The sequence below is a fragment of the Filicampus tigris genome, chromosome 9 (genome assembly GCF_054856515.1).
Source record: "Filicampus tigris isolate MCC_2025a chromosome 9, RoL_Ftig_1.0, whole genome shotgun sequence".
NCBI lineage: Eukaryota > Metazoa > Chordata > Actinopteri > Syngnathiformes > Syngnathidae > Filicampus > Filicampus tigris.
Window position 1 is genome coordinate 11,424,052 of NC_141225.1, and position 19,391 is coordinate 11,443,442.

General features: G+C 40.9%; 4 protein-coding genes across 9 annotated transcripts in view; 2 read left to right on the top strand and 2 right to left on the bottom strand.

Annotated features, from left to right (window-relative positions):
• megf6b (multiple EGF-like-domains 6b) overlaps positions 1 to 2,938 on the bottom strand; it is a 62,120-nt gene extending 59,182 nt beyond the window's left edge. For both annotated transcript variants that reach the window (XM_086041917.1, XM_086041916.1), the window contains exons 1-2: positions 2,560 to 2,938; positions 911 to 1,045 (exon numbers count right to left, since the gene is read on the bottom strand). In XM_086041917.1, the coding sequence (XP_085898043.1) occupies positions 911 to 1,045; positions 2,560 to 2,651 (227 nt within the window). In that variant the 5' untranslated portion in view covers positions 2,652 to 2,938. The remainder of the gene's footprint in view (positions 1 to 910; positions 1,046 to 2,559) is intronic.
• Positions 2,939 to 4,832: 1,894 nt separating this feature from the next.
• On the top strand, positions 4,833 to 9,763 carry akr7a3 (aldo-keto reductase family 7, member A3 (aflatoxin aldehyde reductase)). 2 transcript variants are annotated; one of them, XR_015088104.1, is made up of 8 exons: positions 4,833 to 5,159; positions 5,655 to 5,842; positions 5,946 to 6,050; positions 6,474 to 6,570; positions 7,205 to 7,304; positions 7,674 to 7,803; positions 7,885 to 8,128; positions 9,580 to 9,763. XR_015088104.1 is itself a non-coding variant. In XM_086040369.1 (7 exons), exons 1-7 carry the CDS (start codon positions 4,868 to 4,870, stop codon positions 8,044 to 8,046), a joined length of 1,074 nt encoding a protein of 357 aa, XP_085896495.1. In that variant the 5' UTR covers positions 4,833 to 4,867; the 3' UTR covers positions 8,047 to 8,444. The 2 variants fall into 2 exon arrangements, 1 of the variants encoding a protein (XP_085896495.1); XM_086040369.1 differs by lacking the exon at positions 9,580 to 9,763 and having other exon boundaries at positions 7,885 to 8,444.
• Positions 8,591 to 12,442, bottom strand: mrto4 (MRT4 homolog, ribosome maturation factor). 2 transcript variants are annotated; one of them, XM_086040370.1, is made up of 9 exons: positions 12,269 to 12,442; positions 12,031 to 12,135; positions 11,787 to 11,845; positions 11,605 to 11,708; positions 11,332 to 11,413; positions 11,169 to 11,236; positions 9,588 to 9,739; positions 9,423 to 9,499; positions 8,591 to 9,024 (listed from the first exon to the last, which is right to left on the bottom strand). In XM_086040370.1, the coding sequence occupies exons 2-9, from the start codon at positions 12,056 to 12,058 to the stop codon at positions 8,863 to 8,865; spliced, it is 732 nt and encodes a 243-aa protein (XP_085896496.1). In that variant the 5' UTR covers positions 12,059 to 12,135; positions 12,269 to 12,442; the 3' UTR covers positions 8,591 to 8,862. The 2 variants fall into 2 exon arrangements, with proteins under 2 accessions (XP_085896496.1, XP_085896497.1); XM_086040371.1 differs by having other exon boundaries at positions 12,069 to 12,135; positions 12,269 to 12,441.
• Positions 12,443 to 13,558: 1,116 nt separating this feature from the next.
• Positions 13,559 to 19,391, top strand: part of iffo2b (intermediate filament family orphan 2b) — a 29,670-nt gene continuing 23,837 nt past the window's right edge. For all 3 annotated transcript variants that reach the window (XM_086040364.1, XM_086040368.1, XM_086040365.1), the window contains exon 1: positions 13,559 to 14,399. In XM_086040364.1, the coding sequence (XP_085896490.1) occupies positions 13,930 to 14,399 (470 nt within the window). In that variant the 5' untranslated portion in view covers positions 13,559 to 13,929. The remainder of the gene's footprint in view (positions 14,400 to 19,391) is intronic.

Below are 19,391 nucleotides of genomic sequence, written 5' to 3' on the forward strand. Positions count from 1 at the left end.
CTAGATCCCCTTGTACTTTTGGGACACCTCTCATTGCCGCCCTGCCACGGTCATTCGGCCTCGTGACAACATGCTTTGTTTACAGCAAGTAATTATAGCCCTCGGCGACCTTCAAAGCAAGGAGTGAGAAACTCTGACGTGGGATGACTCAGGGACTGTGTTACCATAAGGACTCTCTGCGGAATGTTGACTGTGGAGACTTTTGTGTGTTTAATAGCTGGTTGGGTTGAGTGGGTGGGGGGGCTACACCTTGCATTTAAGTGTAAGACGGCTGTCATTAGAGGACAAGTCCGGGAGAGAAAAGGAGATATGGGAAAAAGCAAAGATGAAGGGAGAAGAAATGATGGCATTGATGGAAGGATCAAATCAAACACGACTGGTGGAGAAAATTCAAAGGCGTCCAATTTAAAGTGTGTCCACACGCCATCCCCTGCAGTGGCAAACAAAATAGAGGGAGGCAGCTGTGAGTCTAGGATTTGAACTCGATCCTGTCCGCCACCTCTGTGATAGGTGACTTGGACTGATTTGTATACAGTAATTTGTGTCTCACTATGATGCTTTTTAACGCAAGGTCGTGACATAAATGCTTCAATTTAACTTAGGGACAATTTAGTACAAAATTAAATCACATTTTCTATCAATGAATGGATGTGTTAATTATCCATCTCATTCTAAACTTGATTTGAAACGGCCATTTTATTTGATACTTCAAAAATATTTGAAGAGCAAAATTAATTCCATAAAAATATTAGATTTTTTGCCCAAATCTCCAAACCTCAATTCATATTGCATACAATGCATACACAAAAGCAGGCTAAATCAAATAACGGTGTGGGAGGTATGTGGCCCGTGGGCCATACTTTCCTCACACCTGGTCGAAGAAAATAAATTCATGACGTGAGTTCTTCACCTCCTCTCGTATCCTAAACACCACGACTGTCCTTCGCAGCCTTGCTTCCACACTTTGACCATGCGTGTGAAAGCCTGCACGCACGGCTGCCTCTGGGCGACCAGCATCATCTCCTGCTCCATGCAAACATTGGGCCTGCAAGGGAAGTGGGAAAAAATTGTTGTTTTCAAATATTCTGCTATAGTGAACACATTTAAAAGTCAACTTGAGTAAGGCGTCGTGTTTATGTGGGGGCTATTGATGTATGTAATAAAATGTAAAACTTTTTTAAATAGTAACTGTTGGTGTAAAATTGTTTTTTTTTTTTTACAATAAACCAATTATGTAACAAGAAAACGGTGTTTAATTTTTGGGAAAACCAGCAACTAAAATTAATTCTGGCTCATTTTTGACGATACTTTAGGCCTACTACGCTTCTGTATTTTAATGTTCGGGATTATGGTGGTACTTAGAGAGTATTTAGTATTTTTTGAGGTGGTACATAAAATGTTTCAGTTCCACTTTTCTATATATTGTCCTCGGATATCCTTATTATGGGATTGCAAAACTGGAGCCTATACCAGGAGACTTTACGCGACTGGTCGCCAGTCAATCACAGGGCATTTAGAGACAGACAAAAATTCACACTTGCAGGCACTGAGTGGGAACTTAACCCACACTGCCTGCATTAAAGTCAGGCGATCGTACCGCGACACACTCAGTGAAGTCTTCAACTTTCAATAGCAGCATTTTTTTTCTTGCAAACACAGCAAGAAGGACAGGTGGCGGCTAAAGTAAGACAGTCAAGTCTTTTTAAAATAGCAGCAAAGGCCAATAAGGAAGACTTAGTTGGGGGTTAAGGACTCGGGGGGAAAAAAAAGTGCAATCAAGAGGGGAAGACCAAAAGTTCCCAAAAAACGAATTTTATTTTATTTTTATTTTTTTTCTTGCTGCATCACCACATTAAAGGATGTCATTGATCGGCAGGTGCAATGATGGCCAAAGAACAAGAAATATTTAGTGGTCAATCTCAGGGTCCAAATACCAGGGGTCCTCGATCCTGTTCCTCCAAGTCCGCTGTCCTGCCTGTTTTCCATCTTCTCCGTGCTGCAACACACCTGATTTAAACGATCAGGATCGTTATCCAGCTTCTGCAGGCCATTCTGATTATCTGATCATTTGAATCAGATGTGTTGCAGCAGAGAGAGATGGAAAACAGGCAGGACAGCGAACCTTGAGTAACAGGACAGGATTGAAGACCCCTGCTATAGACAAACCAACATTCACAAATATGACAATGTGATATGTTGTGTGTGTGTTTAGGGGCGTTGCATTTGCCAACTCCCCCTGAACGTCAAAAAGATTTGATTGCTACTCTATCTCCGTTGCCTTCCGGCTGCACACTACAAAACACAGCTTGGGAGGGCAAGCAAGGACCCATAATCATCATCAGCCAAACCTCCACTCTCTTTTGATTCAATAACATTCAGTGGATTTGTTGAGTCTTCCCGTCAAACTCTCAAGTGAAAGAAGAGGCAACGTGCAATCGTGTCATCCACATTGCGTTTGCAGGAACTCGCCAATGCACTCAGACATGAACCTGTTGCATTGCCTATTGTGTAAAACAGAAAAAACAATCACGGAACTGCATAACTGCACGGATTACTCACATATACGGCTGAAGAGTGTTGGAGTTGCCATGCCGGTAGACGTGAGCTCCTTCAAACGCCAAGAACAAAAATAATAAAAACACACTCTCCATAATCCTCCTCCTCTTTTTTTGTTTTAAACACGTGATTCGCTCGCACGTGCGCTCATGGGTGTAAAATCACCAATTAACGCTGCAAAAAATATACATTAAAGAAACTAGTTAAAAGGCACGTGAAGTGATGTTCTGCGTGGAAAAGGTGCCACTTAGTTATCCCAAAGATGACACAACCATTACACGCGTGGATCAGCTCTCTCGCTCTCCCTGTGTGTGTGTGTGCGTCACACACTGCCAGAAATCACCCAGAAAACAGAAGCTCATCCACACTTGCTCCCTGCAGATGTTTCTCTAGGGGTAAAAAAAAAAAAAAAAGACCTGGAGGAGGCTCCCTCCATTCACTTGGTAATGTGTGTGCGTGCGTGTGTGCCCTACCAACACGTACACACACGCACGCTAACACTCTGCAATGCACAAAATGTACTGCAAATACTTAATGTTTTTAAGTTAGTTTGTTTACCTAGTACACAGAGTTTGTGTGTTTAAAAAGTTGGTTTTTTGTTTATCCTTACTAAAAAGTAAAAACATGCAAAAATTATAACCCAAATATTATAAATCAGTGATTGTCAACTGCTTAGTCCAGGGGTAGGGAACTCCGGTTCCTCGAGAGCCATGTCCTGCCCGTTTTGGATCCCTCCCTACTACAACACATATGATTCAAATCTGAAACGATGCTGATCATTTGAATCAGATGTGTTGTGGTAGGGAAAGATCCAAAACAGGCAGGATATGGCTCTCTTTCGAGGAACCGGCGTTACCTACCCCTGGTTTAGTCGGTGCCCAAAAATTGGTCGCAGATCTTTTTTTGGGCCGTGGGCATGCATACATACATACATACATACACGGTATATATAATTTAGGAATCTTTTATTGTGTGAATTTATTTGTTTCATGAAAGTAGTAAACAAAACACAAACACAAATTGAAAAAATAATAACCAACCAACAAAAAACAAGAACATGTCCACACACAACAGACTTGAAGTGATGTTATCAGTTGCGTCGGATTCTGAGGGTCTCGTGAAGTCCTCTAATGGCTTGTGTGTGGGGTGGGGGGCAAACAGCTGACTGCACGGTCAAGGGGTCGACAGCCGCTGTTCTCGTACACAAAGGTTTCATTGCTCACATGTGGGCCCGTGACCCCCAAAGAGTGGCAGTTCACTGCTGAAAGGCCCTCGGAGGAGGATGCAGTGTCGGCTACGCGACGTTCAAATCAGGACACAAGATAGCTAATGACTCGGCTATTCATACAAACTGAAACTACTCAGTTTCCTCCATACTTTTTCATTTGATTGGTTTATGTTTTTCATTTAAATATTGCACTTACTGTAATTATGATGTCATTCCACGGTCGAAATCCGTCAAACTGATTTTCTGGGCAAATAGTTCATCAAGGAATGCAGTTTGTACTGCCTTTCCGATTTCAGGTATACAGTCATTTAGCCTTTTTAATGGGTCCTTTCATGATATACACGGCCACAAAATTCCATGTTGATTACTTAAACTGGGGGGGCGGGGGGGTGAAGATCACCAAAATACACATGCTTGCAATAACTGGTGAGTTTTTGGGCATGCTGAAGCCAAAAACAATTGAAAGAGAATAACAATGAACACTAAACCTTATACAGTATACCAAGGGTTCTAAAACAGAGGTCTACAAGCCCTACCTTGGTGGTCCAAAAAATGATTTGCAATAAATTATTTTGATTCTTTTGAAAACAAAAGCAAAACGGTGGCCAATAAAATAACATACTAAATTATTTATGCCTCATTACCTTAAATTGTTTCCGATTAAAGCTCTGGTATTATTTTTGATGTATCACATCTCACATTCTTGCATAGACAGAGTCAGTTTATTTATGTTTCTTTTTTTTTTAAGTATAAGGCATGTATTATTTTAGGAATAAAGTCAAACCCAAACATATTTCCCAGAATAAAATGAATACTACAAGAATAAAGCTGTATTTGTATTTTTTTTTTTCCAATTCACTTGTTAAGAAAAATCCTGGAACAATTTACCCTGTGTAGACTATAGGCGGTGTATTTCGCTCAGGAGTCCTGAAAAACGTGGAAGCAAGCTGTGTTGCAATAAGATATTTGGCTCCCTCTAGGGTGACGATGTTGTACAACAGCTATCTGCCTGCACTAATGGAGGCGGAGCTACTCACGTCCAAGCAACAGCGCCGTCCAAGGCGAACTTTGAACTTTAATACCATGCAGTGCGTAATAACAGCGCGACTCCTCTTGCCACGCAATTCACATTTTATAGCAATCGCACTGTCCGGCAAGCTTTCCGTTAAGTTTGTGCCAAGGCGAGACATGTCGGTGACGCGACCGGTAACCTTGCTGGGCAGCATGGCCTTCGGAGGCCGGGCGGACGCGGAGCAGAGTCTGGAGATGGCCAAGACCTTCCTGGACCGCGGACACAAACACCTGGACACTGCCTTCATGTACATGGACGGAAAGTCGGAGACCATCATTGGGGGCATGAACCTCCCCAAAACAGGTGGAGTAGATTACATCTTCTCTCAAATGTAATGAACGCTCCTAATCTTCCTAATTTCTTCTCCATATGCTACAACCAAGCGTACAGCAAAAATAATTTTAATGGAGACACGATGCGCATTTCCTGTCATACTCCCATTTGCTTATCAGCATTTCATGTTTGTCGAACAAAACATGCTTTGCAGTAGAAAGTTCCATATGCCACTTGAAAATACTGTGTACACATTTGTGGAAGCGGAATACTGTATGTTGCTGTTACCTATTTGAACAAATGTAAAACACAATTGGACAAAGCTCGTGTGGTTATCAACATTTCGTCTACATTCACTTAATATACAGTAGCCTGAGTTACTGTCATTTAAAAATACACATTACTGTAAATAGAATACACTGCTGCTAACAGATCTGATGGAAAAATGCTGCTCACTCTACCCAACAAAATGGGGGACTGAAATGTTACCTATGGTGAATGACTTGTTTGTTTCTCTGAATCCAGTCAGCATTGCCACCAAGGCAAACCCGTGGGACGGCAAGACGCTAACACCAGAAAGTGTGCGCTCTCAACTGGAGACCTCCCTGAAGCGTCTGCGTACCGACTGCGTGGACCTCTTCTACCTGCACGCCCCCGATCACCTCAATCCAATCGTGGACACCTTGCGGGCTTGCGACGAGCTCCACAAAGAGGCAAGGAAAAGCTCTTGTTGTTATTGTTGTTGTTGTTGAATAAAGAATCCTTACGAGCAGTCCCTGTGCGCCCAAATAATGATTTTCAAAATGTCTGCCTCAGGGGAAATTCAAGGACTTTGGACTGTCCAACTATGCATCATGGGAAGTGGCAGAAATCGTGTGCCTGTGCAGAAAGAATAACTGGATTGTGCCCACAGTTTATCAGGTAATTCAATTGGTTTTGTAGATGGGGCCAAGCCCCCCCCCCAAATCTTAAAAAAAAGATACCAATAAACATTTAATATACGTTTTCCACACAAAAAAAACTGGGGACAAATGGGAAGGGAATCCCTCATAAATAAAATACTGAAAAACAGAGTACGGTAGGGTCAACTCTGCTGACATTTTTTTCATTTGTCCACTAGATGGTGGTCCTCTTTCTCGTTCAGCAAAATGTTCAGCATTTTGTGCAAGGGTATCTTTCTACCCAAATCAGAGTACCTTTTTAGTTATTGGATAGTGGGTTGTATGTTAAAAGACTTCTGTGTATGCCTCTTTTGTACACTATTTTTTCCTAAATGCCCACATGCTGTGTTAAACTTTTTTAAAAGTAAAGGGTTCAAATAACCAGAGGCCTGCGTTTCAACAGGGGATGTACAACGCCACAACCAGGCAAGTCGAGACAGAGTTGCTGCCGTGTTTGAGGTACTTTGGGATGAGGTTCTACGCGTACAACCCTCTTGCAGGTATACTATTTAGCTTGGCGCTTAGAGGAAGTGTGTAGTTTTGTTCTCTGACTCTTTTACCCATTAACTCATACAGTGCCAAGGACATCTTTCCATAAATGTCTTTGGGATTGAATGAGTTCATCAATATTTATTTAACTCATTCACTGCCAAGGAGATATGTCTTTTCACAGTCCAGCCATTCAATACCAGGAATTTATATATTTTTAAAGAGGGAAATCAACCCAAACATATGTTTTTCAAGAATATCTTCCCAGCAGGCCCACTAGTTGAAACACAGCATTCTGATTAATATTGTGTTTGGGGAATATGTGAAGCAGCAAAATCCATCGCTTTTTAGCCATCTTACTTCAACAGAAGCGACAAAATGGCCGCCCCCAGAGATGGCTAAAAACAGGTGGATTAACTCTTATTCCACAATTGCAATATTTATCAGAATGCCTTGTTTCAACTCGTGGGCCTGCATAGAACATTTTCTTGAAAAAAAAAATGCTTGGGTTGATTTCTTTTTAAAATATTTTTCAAAAGTTAGGGTAAAAGAGGGTATGAAAATGTCTGGCACTGAATGAGTTAAACAAGTTTTTCGCCAAAATGAAAAACATAATGGAGCTAACGTTTGGATTCTCTTTGCTAGGTGGCCTTCTGACTGGCAAGTATCACTATGAGGACAAAGATGCATCTCAACCCGCAGGAAGATTCTTTGGTAACAACTGGGCTGCAGCATACAGGGATAGGTGAATTTCAAGCACTTCGGGGTTTTATCTGTCTCCAACATTAACTTGTTGAGTTCATTTGATACCATATTTCCCTCAAAATAGTGGCCGCCGCTATATTAGACTACTTAATTGCTACAGGGCAGACGTGGCATCTGTAAAGCGGCTGTGTGCACCTTGGAGCATTCCGGAGCAAAATGTGCGAAACATATGTAACGGAAACATTTTTGTGTGGTTTAAAATAACAATTAAAAGGGGGGGCAGGGGTGGAGTTTACCATTTTTTTCTCCCCGCAGCTGTGTCAATAATTACCCGTTGCCGTTTAAGAGGAAAAACTTGGTTCTAACTAGGAATAAATCCACTTTGTATTGTCCTCGCTTTTGTGTGTAGGTACTGGAAGCGGAGTCACTTCCAAGCCATAGAAGTTGTCCTAAAGGCCTTGGAGGTGGCATACGGCCCAAAGCCGCCCACCCTGTTGTCTGCCGCTATGCGCTGGATGTACCATCACTCCCAACTCAAGGTGCCACAGACACACGTGGATGGACACAGCCACAGCTAACGGGTGAGTGCGTTGTTCTAACGTGTGTTTGCTTGTTTGAAGGGCGACCTCGGCGACGGCGTCATCATCGGCATGTCCACATTGGAGCAGCTCGGACAGAATCTGGCCGCCACTGAGGAAGGCCCTCTGGATGAGAGGGTGGTGAAGGCCTTCGGGGACGCTTGGAACCTGGTCGCTCACGAGTGTCCCAACTATTTCCGATAGATGGCGCAGAATGAAAATAGGGATGATAGGCATTTGGGTGACATTTGGAAAATGGACCCAAAATGCACTACAAGTTTCACAGGTGAACTAAATTCGACCTTCTGTAAAATGTTTGAATGCACATGTTTCATGAACATTTCCAAGGATGTCCTCATCTATGCCTTTCTGTGCCTCTTCCAGTCCCTTTTGTTGAAAACCTGATGATGGCACTCGAAGCTCATTGGCCACTTCTCTGTTTGAAGCCACACCCTTGCGAGGCTTAAGACAGGATGTGCTCAGGGACAGGTGGCCATTGAGCTCAGTGTCTTCAACAGGTTGCAACAGAGAAACTGGAATTCATTCAAAAGGGTAGAAAGAAAAAAAATTAAGTTCACTTATAAAGAAATAATCAACCACAAGCCCAACGTCCCTAACTTTTTGTGGAGTGTTTTTTTTAAATATAGAATGGCCTTCAGAGGAAGGTTCCCACTGAATTTGCACACGTTCTCCTCCCTTCCACCTTTGTTAAATCTATACTTTAAGATAAATTGTACAACACACAGAGTTTAGTTTTCTAAAATGGATGACACTTCATTTTTGTATTTCCTGTGATTACTTGTGTAGTTGGCACATGTAAAACAAAACGTTTCTCCAAACAAACAAGTACTCTTTTAAGCACTATTTCAGTCCAGAGCTAAAAAGTCAAGTTGGAGGATGTGAGTACATGTATTTGGGATGGGGGGAAAAAGATCTTCCAGATGATTTCCAAAATCCTGATGTGATGTTTAAAAATTAAAAACGATGAAGAAACAAAAACAAAAAACCTGCAGTCTTTTTTCACTCTCCATCCTCCTCCTCCTCCTCTTCCTCTCTGACATTCTCTTCGTTGTCCTGCATAGGCTCTTCCGCGCCCTCCAGCATCTCAAACGCGCCCGTTTCAGAGCTCCACATGCATTTGATCGTCACTCTGAACTCTGCCATCTCGATACTCAACAATTTCTGTGAACAAAAAACAAGAACATTATGTTCCCCCATAATGTACAAGTATTAGGCTAGCGGATTATTGTCAGACAATTACGGTTGAAATTTTTAATTCTCTATTTCAAGCAAGCATTTGGCCTCTTTTTTGAAGAATCATTCACTTCCTGTTTCTTATTAGAATGTTCGCTGCCACACAATTTAGGACAATAATTTGGCAGAGTGACGGCTTGCATCTTGAAAAACTCCTAATTTGGGTCACTTGTTAGTTGATGTACTACCATATTACTACTTTAACTATTATTTACAAGCCATAAATACATTTTAACTGGCAATATATGCATATATTATTAACAAGTACCGGTAATACTTTATTTTATTATGTTTCTAATTAAATCAATGTTCTCTCATGAACTCACCAGAATACGAGCCTGTTCAGGGGTGAGGACATCACCGGCCTTGCAGACCGCGTGGTCCTTTAATAGTGTCACCACACCTAAAAAAAACAAAAACAAAACGGTATTTATGTTTAAATTGCCGTAATCAATCACTCTATGTTATTTGTTCTATGTTCAGATTGGTACCCTTCTTGAGCGTAGTGGGGAGGCCCAGCTGCCTCAGCTGAGGCTCCATGGAGTGAGGGAACTGCTCCAAAGGACCCTCATCCAGAGTCACGTCCATCTGAGCCCGATTTCCTGATCGTGCATAATCCATCTCTCTATAATGACTGAAATACCTGTGATATGTAAAAAAATAAAATAAAAAAACGCACACACATAAATTGCAATCTACATTTAAAAACAATATATTTAAAAGGGAAATCAACCCAAACATATGTTTTTCAAGAATATGTTCCCTGCAGGCCCATTAGTTGAAACACAGCATTCTGATTAATATCAATTAATATCATATTTGTGGACTATGAGTTAAGCAGCAAAATCTATCCCATTTTAGCCATCTCCTATTCACATTTTTTTTGACAACTAGTTATTTTAAGATAGAAAATGAACAATTGTTATTAAAAATCCATTACTAAATCGTAAAATTGAAATATTTACTGGAAGCGTGAACAAGCATTTTCTGGTAACATTACTATACGTTCTTTCTACTCTTTCTTTTTACTAGCAATAATAGTACGTGTTCCTACTTAGTCCTATGTCAAAAAGATTTGCTAGTAATAATAAATACAAAAGTATTAAGAATATTGTTTTCTAATTTGTACCCATAATGTTTCGAAAACAATGTACTATTTATTAGTAGTGATTCACAAAATACGTTTTTATTTAGAACTACTTAAAACAATGTATATATTTTCCTACTATTTACAAGTACGCTAAAATGGTTTTATAATCGACATACTTTTTACAAATTAGGGCTGTCAAGCGATTAATTTTTTTAAACTAATTAATCTGAAAATATTCCTTAATTGATCGCGATCCTAGATTTCAACTACAATTTTAGAATTTTACAATTGATTTACTTGACTAAAATCTTATTTAAATTTAAAGTATATTTCGATTAAAAGACTGTTCTAATAGCTTTCTTTGGTCCTTGAATATGATTTGTTTCCTGTAAAATACAACTGTTGAATGATACACCAAAGACAGGTAATATTGTATTTGAATTTATCTTTGCTTAATCTATAATCTACATAATCTATCTGTACATAATCTATTATGTTCAGTTGTCCCTTGAGATACTAGGGCCTTGACTTCATAACTTAAAGAGGAAATGGGTTTTTTTGTCACCAGGTACAAGAAAAAAAGAAAAAAAAACAGACGCAAGCACGTTTCAGACTGCCACAGCAAGATGGCACCAGCAAACCTCACAAATTTCGGCCACCCTCAATACATATTGGTTTCCTTACAATGGAAGGTCAACATCAGAAGATGGCAGTAATGCACCGTTCAATTCATTTGAGTATGTGTGTGATTAGGTGTTGCTGAAGTTGTCCTGAGATTTCCAGCTCTATTGTTATCATCACACACTTGTTTTCTTTACTATCATGAGGTCCTGTGCGCAATGTATTATCACGAAAAGCCACATGGAGGGAGCAACTGACCACACAGAGTTTACCGATAATTTTCTCCATATTTTGCAGCTTGTGTATAATTTCACAACAACGACTTATCACTAAATTAATGACCGATAGAGTGCTTACTCACTCTTGCACCTCCTCCTTGGTTTTATTCGTGAAAAGCACTCCCACTTCACCTCGAAGCTGCTTGCTGACCTGCGAAGATGACACAAGGACACAACCATGAAAGTGAACTTTTAATTAACAATTTAAATATTAATATGACTATTATTTCCACTGATGATTCCTACCTGACATAAATTGTCCCTGTATTCATCTGTTTCCCCTTTGCCAATGGCAACTATCATGACTTTGTTTTTTCCAAAAAAGAATCTGTGGGGGGGAAAAGTAAAAATGTCACGTGTACAGTGTCAATAATCAGTTTAAAAAAAAAAAAAAAGATTAGGAATACTACTCTCTTAGTATGGAGAAATATTTAGAATTGAAGTAATTTAAAAGTATTCAGTTTGTTTGTTTGCCTTTTTTTTTCTTTTTACATACATTTTAAATATTTCTCGGGTTACCTGCTATGTTTCCAGGCTGTCCTGATGTCTTTCAGTTTATTATTCCTCATGTTAGCCACAGAGAAGATGAACAAATATTTGTAGGTGTCGACACATTTCCGTAACTAGAAGGAAAACGTAGATCTTACTTAGACCCAGCAGCGAACATACAGTACTGTATACATCATTGTGCAAACATTTACCTCCTCTATTAATTTCTGTTTGGACTCGAGTCCTTTCTTGGCTGTTTTAGTTAAAGAAACTGTGGGAAAATCAAGTGAATGTCATTGAGTGAACCAGAAGAATGTAACAATACTTACGCAACTAGCTAACATTATTAGCATGCTTGGTTCCCTCATATTCACATTAAGGCGTCAATGGTTCAGATTACAAACAAATACTGCTCAGCAAGTTAAGACATTTAACGACACACATGCGTTTTCTTACTTTTTTTGTCCCTCTTCGATTTAGGCATGGTTGCTTACCAAGACGCGCACGTGAAGTAGAAGGACCCCAAATGTTTCCCTCAAGTGGGGCTTGCCCACAATGTGCCTGATTGAAAATATAAAAAGTGAATGAATATAATTACTCAAATTTGAATGTAGTATCCAATATTTACTTGCTGTGTGGTCCGAGCAAACTCATTCCACATGACCCGTAAATTCAACGTCACTATGTAACGTACCTAGCTCAGGTCTGACTGATTTAAAGTGTTGATAATGCAATGCGCTATTTTGCTTATTTGTGTGGATAACGTAACCACCACCGACCACCTTTTGTTGGCCCTTCCAGGCACCCTGTGGATTTGCATGGATGTGTTCAACGCGACAGGGTGATGCCGTCGTCTGCCTGACCGAAAAGGAAAGCAATACTTTCACTAACTCATTTAAGCGCCAGGGGGAGCTCGACTACACACATGCACCTGTATGCATGTAGTACGTACAGTGTACTTTGAAGTACTTTGTACTTCGTAGTTTTATTTAAAGGCAACGTGACTTCCAAAACAAAGAATAGCAAACATAATATATGTACTGTGATATTTTCAATTGACAATATTTAAAAATAATTTTGAAATTTTGTGGTAAAAAAAAGATGAATGTTCTCCTAAAAACGTACTATATTGTGTTTTCATCCAAAAATCCCAGTATGAGCCAAATGGGTTGTTTTTAACTCTTTTTTTCCATCCCAAAAACATATCTTTTCAACTATTTTCTGTCACAACCCCCTACTTAGAAGAAAATCATTTTGTGCCCTCCCATCCTACTTGCCGCTACGACTATAAATATTGTTATTTGCGTATACAATTGTTATAAGCACACCTCTGCAGAACAGTGTATGCTGTATGTTCAAGAAAGCGAAAACGAAACGAAATACAAACTTATAACGAAGAAAAACATAGCTCTTTCTGCCTTTCTTTTCAACACTGTTAAATGTTTTCCCATAGGGTTTCTTAGGGATTTATTCACTGCACTTCATATTTCCTGCTCTAAACTGTAAGAGTGTGTGGTGTCAAAAGCGCTCCTCCCTGCAAACTCTGACAATGACGGTGTCACTTCCACCTACTGTAGTGGATGTGCAATTACACTTTATTCTAGTACAGTATTACAAAAAGTTCCTGGCGTCACTAAAATAAAGGTAATTGCAAATATTTTCAGGAGTTAAACTGTAAACAATCTATTATTGTTCAGAATTTCATTTCAAAATTAAAATGTTTGAAATAATGTAATTAAAATAGTTTTTCAATCAAAATAAAAGCTGACTAAATTAATACTATAATTTCCAGGGTGTATGAAAATTACTACAGATAAAAGTAAATGTTTATTAAATATAGATATATTTAACAAAAATTGGAGCTATAATAAAGCTTACAATTTTGGGATTTCAAATGATTTAAAACAATAAAAACGATGAGTGTGAATGTGTATATCCAGTACTGTACGTTTCTTTATCAGACAGGAAGTGGACCGAGAGTGTGAGTTGAGGAGAAGGAGGGGGTGTGGCCTGGATGTGTGCGCGTGTGCGTGTGCGTGTGTGCGTGTGTGTGTGTGTGTGAATATATATATATTTTTTCTAGCGGCGTGCAACATGATCCTTGCACGTCGCTCAGAGGAGAAGATAAGCCAGCCTCTGCGGTGCTGTGGTGACCGCTTCTAGGGCACGGCACACGGCTTAGAGGAGGAGAATGTGACCGGTAGTTGTGTGACGACTATTCGTACAAACAGAAGGAGCAGGACGGGGAGTAGTCGAGCTTGTCTGCGTCAAATGTGTCGACCCTCCACTGGATGGTGATGGTGATAATGATTCCATCGGTGCCTCTTATTTGACTTTGATGTTTTTTCCCCCGACATGAACTCGCAATTCTTCCCGGATGCTGCACCCGCTCCGGCCGGCCACGCGCCCCCGGCGGGCACCAGCGCCCTGCGGAACGACCTGGGATCCAACATCCATGTCCTCAAAACGCTCAACCTACGCTTCCGCTGCTTCCTGGCCAAGGTCCACGAACTGGAGCGACGGAACCGGCTGTTGGAAAGCCAGCTGCAGCAAGCCCTGCAGAGGCCGCACTACCGCGGGCTGTACGGCCGCGACGTGGCTGTGCAGACGGACGGCGGGGCCAAGTCCAGGCTGCCCGGCACCATCTGGTCCTTCACCCATGTGCGCAAGCAAGGGGAGCGCCTGGAGACGCTGCGCGGGCCCGGAGTGTCGTGGACGTATCCGGACGGTGTCGGAGTGCAGATAGACACCATCACCCCCGAGCTGAGGGCGCTCTACAACGTGCTGGCTAAAGTGAAGCGGGAGAGGGACGAGTATAAGAGGAGGTGAGTGACACACCACTGACCGGCAGTAGCTCATCATCCAAAGCATACCACATCGTGCGTTATCTGAGCTATCTATCGATCTGTGGGAGATAGCTCATGATGCAAATCATACCACATCATTTATTTGTCTATAGAGAGGAACAACTAGTCACCGGGTGTTTTTAAGAAAAAAAAAATCCACTTAAGAAAATATTCACACTCAAAACGAGTAGTAACGGCGTCTTATGATCCAAAGCATACCACATAATATTGTATCTAGGACCATAACACTTTTCCTGTTTAGGAGATTGTGTTATGGTCTGATAAAACCACACTTGAACCTTTTGGCTAAAATTCCAAAAGGTATGTTTGGCGCAAACACATCATGATTTGGGGCTGTTTTTCTTCAGCTGGAACTGGGGATGTAGTGAAGTGTAGGGAAATATGAACAGCTCCTTTTACTAGTCAGTGTAAGCACAAAACCCTTGGGCCTCTGATGGAAAAAAAATAAAATGCCAGGAAAAGCACACATCTGAACTTCACTTATTCAGGGTTTATCAGAGGCAGTAACATTGCGGCAGGTGTGTGCTACTATCTATCTATCTATCTATGGTAGATTTGTTACATGTTAAGCGAGGTAGATAGGTTGTTTTTGTCCATCCTCATGACTGTGTGATTGACAGCAAAGTGTAATTTGGGACACTAGGGTTTTTCTGTGCATTGAAGTCAAAATGAGACATGACCTTTAAATATGGGCACATTCTACGTCATCTATTAAGAATTTCCTTTCCGTATTAGCGTCCCGGGTTGACCCTACAGCGTCACCTGCGCCCCATTTGGCACGGGCCTGCCGGGAAGCGGGCCAAAGTGGTCTCCTGTCCGTGCTGTGCATGTTTGCCGCCGTGATTCAAACAGGGAGGCATTTCAACAGTCTGTGAGGTCAGCGATGACCAATGCTGACTTCCCTAGTAAGACTTTGACTCACCGACACAGAATGTGAGCCCCCTCCTCTTTGTTCCCCCTGATGGGAAACTGAATATCCTGTCCAGACCACTCCTAGAGTTCCACGCAATTTTCTTACTGATGAATATTGCCTCATGACCAAAAATGTGAGCCTGCTAGTGCAAACAATTTGAACTCAATAGCGGTCCTTCCCTAATAGACGGTGTGCTGGTCATCCACTTTAGACAAATAAACACCTCCCTCAAATACATGACTACATTATATTAAACAAACAAGGAACAGAACATCAACCAACTATTTTATGGAAGTGCTGTATTTCCTCAAATAGTCTGTCCTATACACTACATCAAGTTAAGAAATTGAATGCCTCCCTCAAATAGACGGCTCCCTTTTTCCCTTCAGCAAAAAAAGTAACAGAATTGATCCCACTTTATAGATGTGATTGCTCATGCATGGATATTTAAGTGTTTTTAACTGCAGAACTAATTTAAACTCTATTGCTAACCAACACAGCAGCACACACTAAAGCACATAATAAGTCTCTCCGATGCCCAAAAAAAGAACAGAAAACCAAGTGGTTTGGAAGGGCCATATTTCCCTCCCAGTGACCATCTTGCTAATATATGCCGTTCCTAGTTCAGACAAATAAATTAATCTTCTCATAAAGAAGCCTACACATTTAACACCAGGTGTACATATTTAACACCAGGGAAAAAAGAGCAGCAATTAACTCAGTTACTATTGGTCACAAATTGACATGATAGTTTAGTGCATTGCCCATTTGAACTCTGATTATGCATTATCCATTAACTCTGTAATTACCACCATTCATAGCTACTTGAGAAAAATACCTCCCTCCAATATACTGCATGCCCACATCATACCCCACAGGGATAGTCCTTTATATTTAGTTTTAAATACAAATTGACTTAACATATTGTAATATTCCGTTAGTAGTGTTTAATATTATTCCAAATTAGTTTTCCATTCCATAGTGCCGAGTAGCAAGAGCCTGCCTCTTTCTAGGATCCAACAATGCGTCCTCTCTGTTTTGTTACTTCACTGCTCGTTTTGCCCCGTCGCCTAAATCTTCTTTACTGCCGTCACGTTTCAGCCTCCACTCCCGACAAACCCCCCACCTCCTCCCATCCCGTCGCCGACCCTCTGCTCCCAGGTCTTTGTGCTCAGCCATTCCTTCCTCCCTCACTACACCGCCACCCCCCACTAAATCCTGTGTCATGCGAGCTGCTTTGTAAGGCATCCTCGCTCCCGTTGCCTCATCCCCGCCCCTGTGATTTATTCAAGCTTTGCTATGTGCAACGCACACTAGGCAAAGGATGGATTGCCCACCTGCACCGTTTCAGACTTGCATTTGTGTGGTGACATATGGCTTGTTTACTTTCGTCGCTTTTGGTCGCCTTGAAAACGTGAGGCACACTCACGGGACACAACATTACGTATGCATGCAAAATCTAGAGCAGGGATGGGCAACTTAAATGCTGAAGGAGGCCACAATTTTCATCAGCGCAACAGGGGGGCACATAGGATCATTCACTTCCTAACTACAGATGTATGACAAAAATGCTATTTTAAATACGGGCAAAACACGGGCATTTTAAAAATGTATAAATAAGATCCTGGGATTGAATTTCTGGACTGTGAAAAGGCCATTAACTATGTCTTTGGCAGTGAATATGTTAAGAGTAAGTAATATGTACATATGTACGGAGCCCCTAAGGTGACATGGAAGTAAAAAAAACAACAACTTTGCGTTCCCTCGCAAAGATTGCGTTCCCTTGCAAACATTTGTGTTCCCTCACAAAAACTGCGAGATAATGCGTAGATTTGGCAAGGGAACACATTTTTTTTAAAAAGCGTGTTTATGTACTTACGGGTCATTTTCCGAGTAAACAAAAGCAACAAAGGGAGCGTTGTCAGCCGTGGGTGGGTTTACTGGAATTGCTTTGAAATTTGCTTGTAATACAAAGACCTAAAATCAGTTTTTGATATTAAGCACGGTTTCTCCGTCTCTGACGTACTGTTGTCTCTCAAACAGCCGCGCATTAGAGGCTAGGCTAGGCTAGCTGCTGAACTGACCCGGAAGTACATAAACACGCATTTTAAAAAAATGCGTTCCCTCGCAAAAAACTTTCATCTTCAATCATTCAATCTTCGCAATCTCATTTTTATGCATTTGGCTGTATGTCATAAAAGTCAGAATTCCCCTGGTAAAATTAATCTGTGAATACCATTGATATTTAATTGACTGTATCGCTTGCATTATGCTGAGCAGCCAGGACAGAGACTACATGTTTCGTTTTTCTGTGTCACACTGTGTACTCGCGTACACATTTTCTCTCACAGTAGCTGGAGATAACACCGTTACTACACAACACCGTTACTCACATGATTTTTTTCGAGGGCTGACAACAAAGCTGCTGATTTACAACCCTCACATGCAGCGGCTATGTTCTAATGAACGGAACTCCCACCAAAAACAATGCCACAAATTAAAAGTGTCCAAGGGTGGGCTTCGTAAATCGCACAGCTCGGCAAACAAGGCAGAGACTGGTGGCTGACAAAAAGGAAAAAGTGTAAGGAGAATGTGTGACAACTGCACATTCCATGTCAGTTTGTTGACATCACTGTGAAATGTCACACTTAGCGGTCAATGAGTTTAAGTGGCAGCCGACATATGGGTGCGTTTGAAAGAGTCTTGACACAGAGCAAGACTTTTACGTGACAGTCAAGAGCAACAAATCCAACCTAGGCTCCTCACACTGTGCGACGGACTTCCGTTTCCTGAACCTTTATCCAAGTCGTAAAACACATACTGTAGCTTCTCACTAACCTACGCGACGGCAGTAGTAAAGTTAGAATTACTGTAGGCGTTAGTATATTAAAAAACACTACACGGCCATGAATATAAAATAACCAAATGGAAAACAGTTGCTAAAAAAAAAAAAGAACAATTCCTTACCTTCACTCCTGTGGTTGACTTGCTCACTGGAAAAACTGTGAATGTGAACTATCCAAATTCACTTATGTCTGAAAATTATTATTTATTTATTATATCATCTTTGTGTTCAATTTAGGACTGCAGAGATTAATAAAATAATTCTATTATTAAAAGAAAAAAAAAAGTTGAAACAAAATATCTGCCGCGAAGCTTCGCATGGATTGTTTTTCCAGGACTAATGTAATGTTGCCAATTGATTTGAAAGGGCGAGCGAGATTTTCTTTTGCGTACCGGGACTATTTCTAGTTATATCTGAGCAAGAGTCTCATTGCTTTTAACATGGCTGATGTAGCTAAGGCCAAATGGGTGTGATTTTAAAAAAAAGTGCAGTAATTCCTTTCATATAGTCGTGCAAGAATCCTTTTGCTTTGACAGGACATAAAAGGATAAGCAAACTGTCGAAGGTAGATTCTCAATTTTCTACCAAACATACTTTTTATGCATTTGTCATTTCTTTGGCTAATGTCAAACTTAGACAAGCTTTCCCAAACTTTACAGAGCATTTGCCCTGCTGTATTAGTAAAGTGTGAGATAAAATATAGGAAAATACTGTAGTGGGTCGTGAACCATAGAGTCTGCCCGCCTGTCTGTTTTCTGCCTGCATGAATTATTGAACATGGCTGATTTTAGCTGCATATGTGTGTTGATCAATAGGAGAGAGTTGGGCAAACGAAGCTAATTTCCTGTTCTTTTGGGAGGTTAAAATTCAACATCTTTGGAAAAACAGCCGGCTGACTGCTTGCACAGCAAAGTGGTCTAAATTTGATGTTGCTGCCACCCTGCCAATAATCCAGGCAGTTCTATTCAGGAGAGGGATTTTCTCTTAAGCCTTTGCCTCGCATTGGAGGTTCCAACCTCCGTCCCAGATGGGCCTGGAGCACTTCCTGCCTGGTACAAAGCTGAGCTCAGGCCTCAGAAACACTTCTTATTGTTCCTACATTCTGTTTGTTAAAAAGAAAACAACTGCATTTAGCGACAGTACAGTGTATTTTGATTGTATATTAGGGTTGGGTGATGTGTCTGAAAAATGT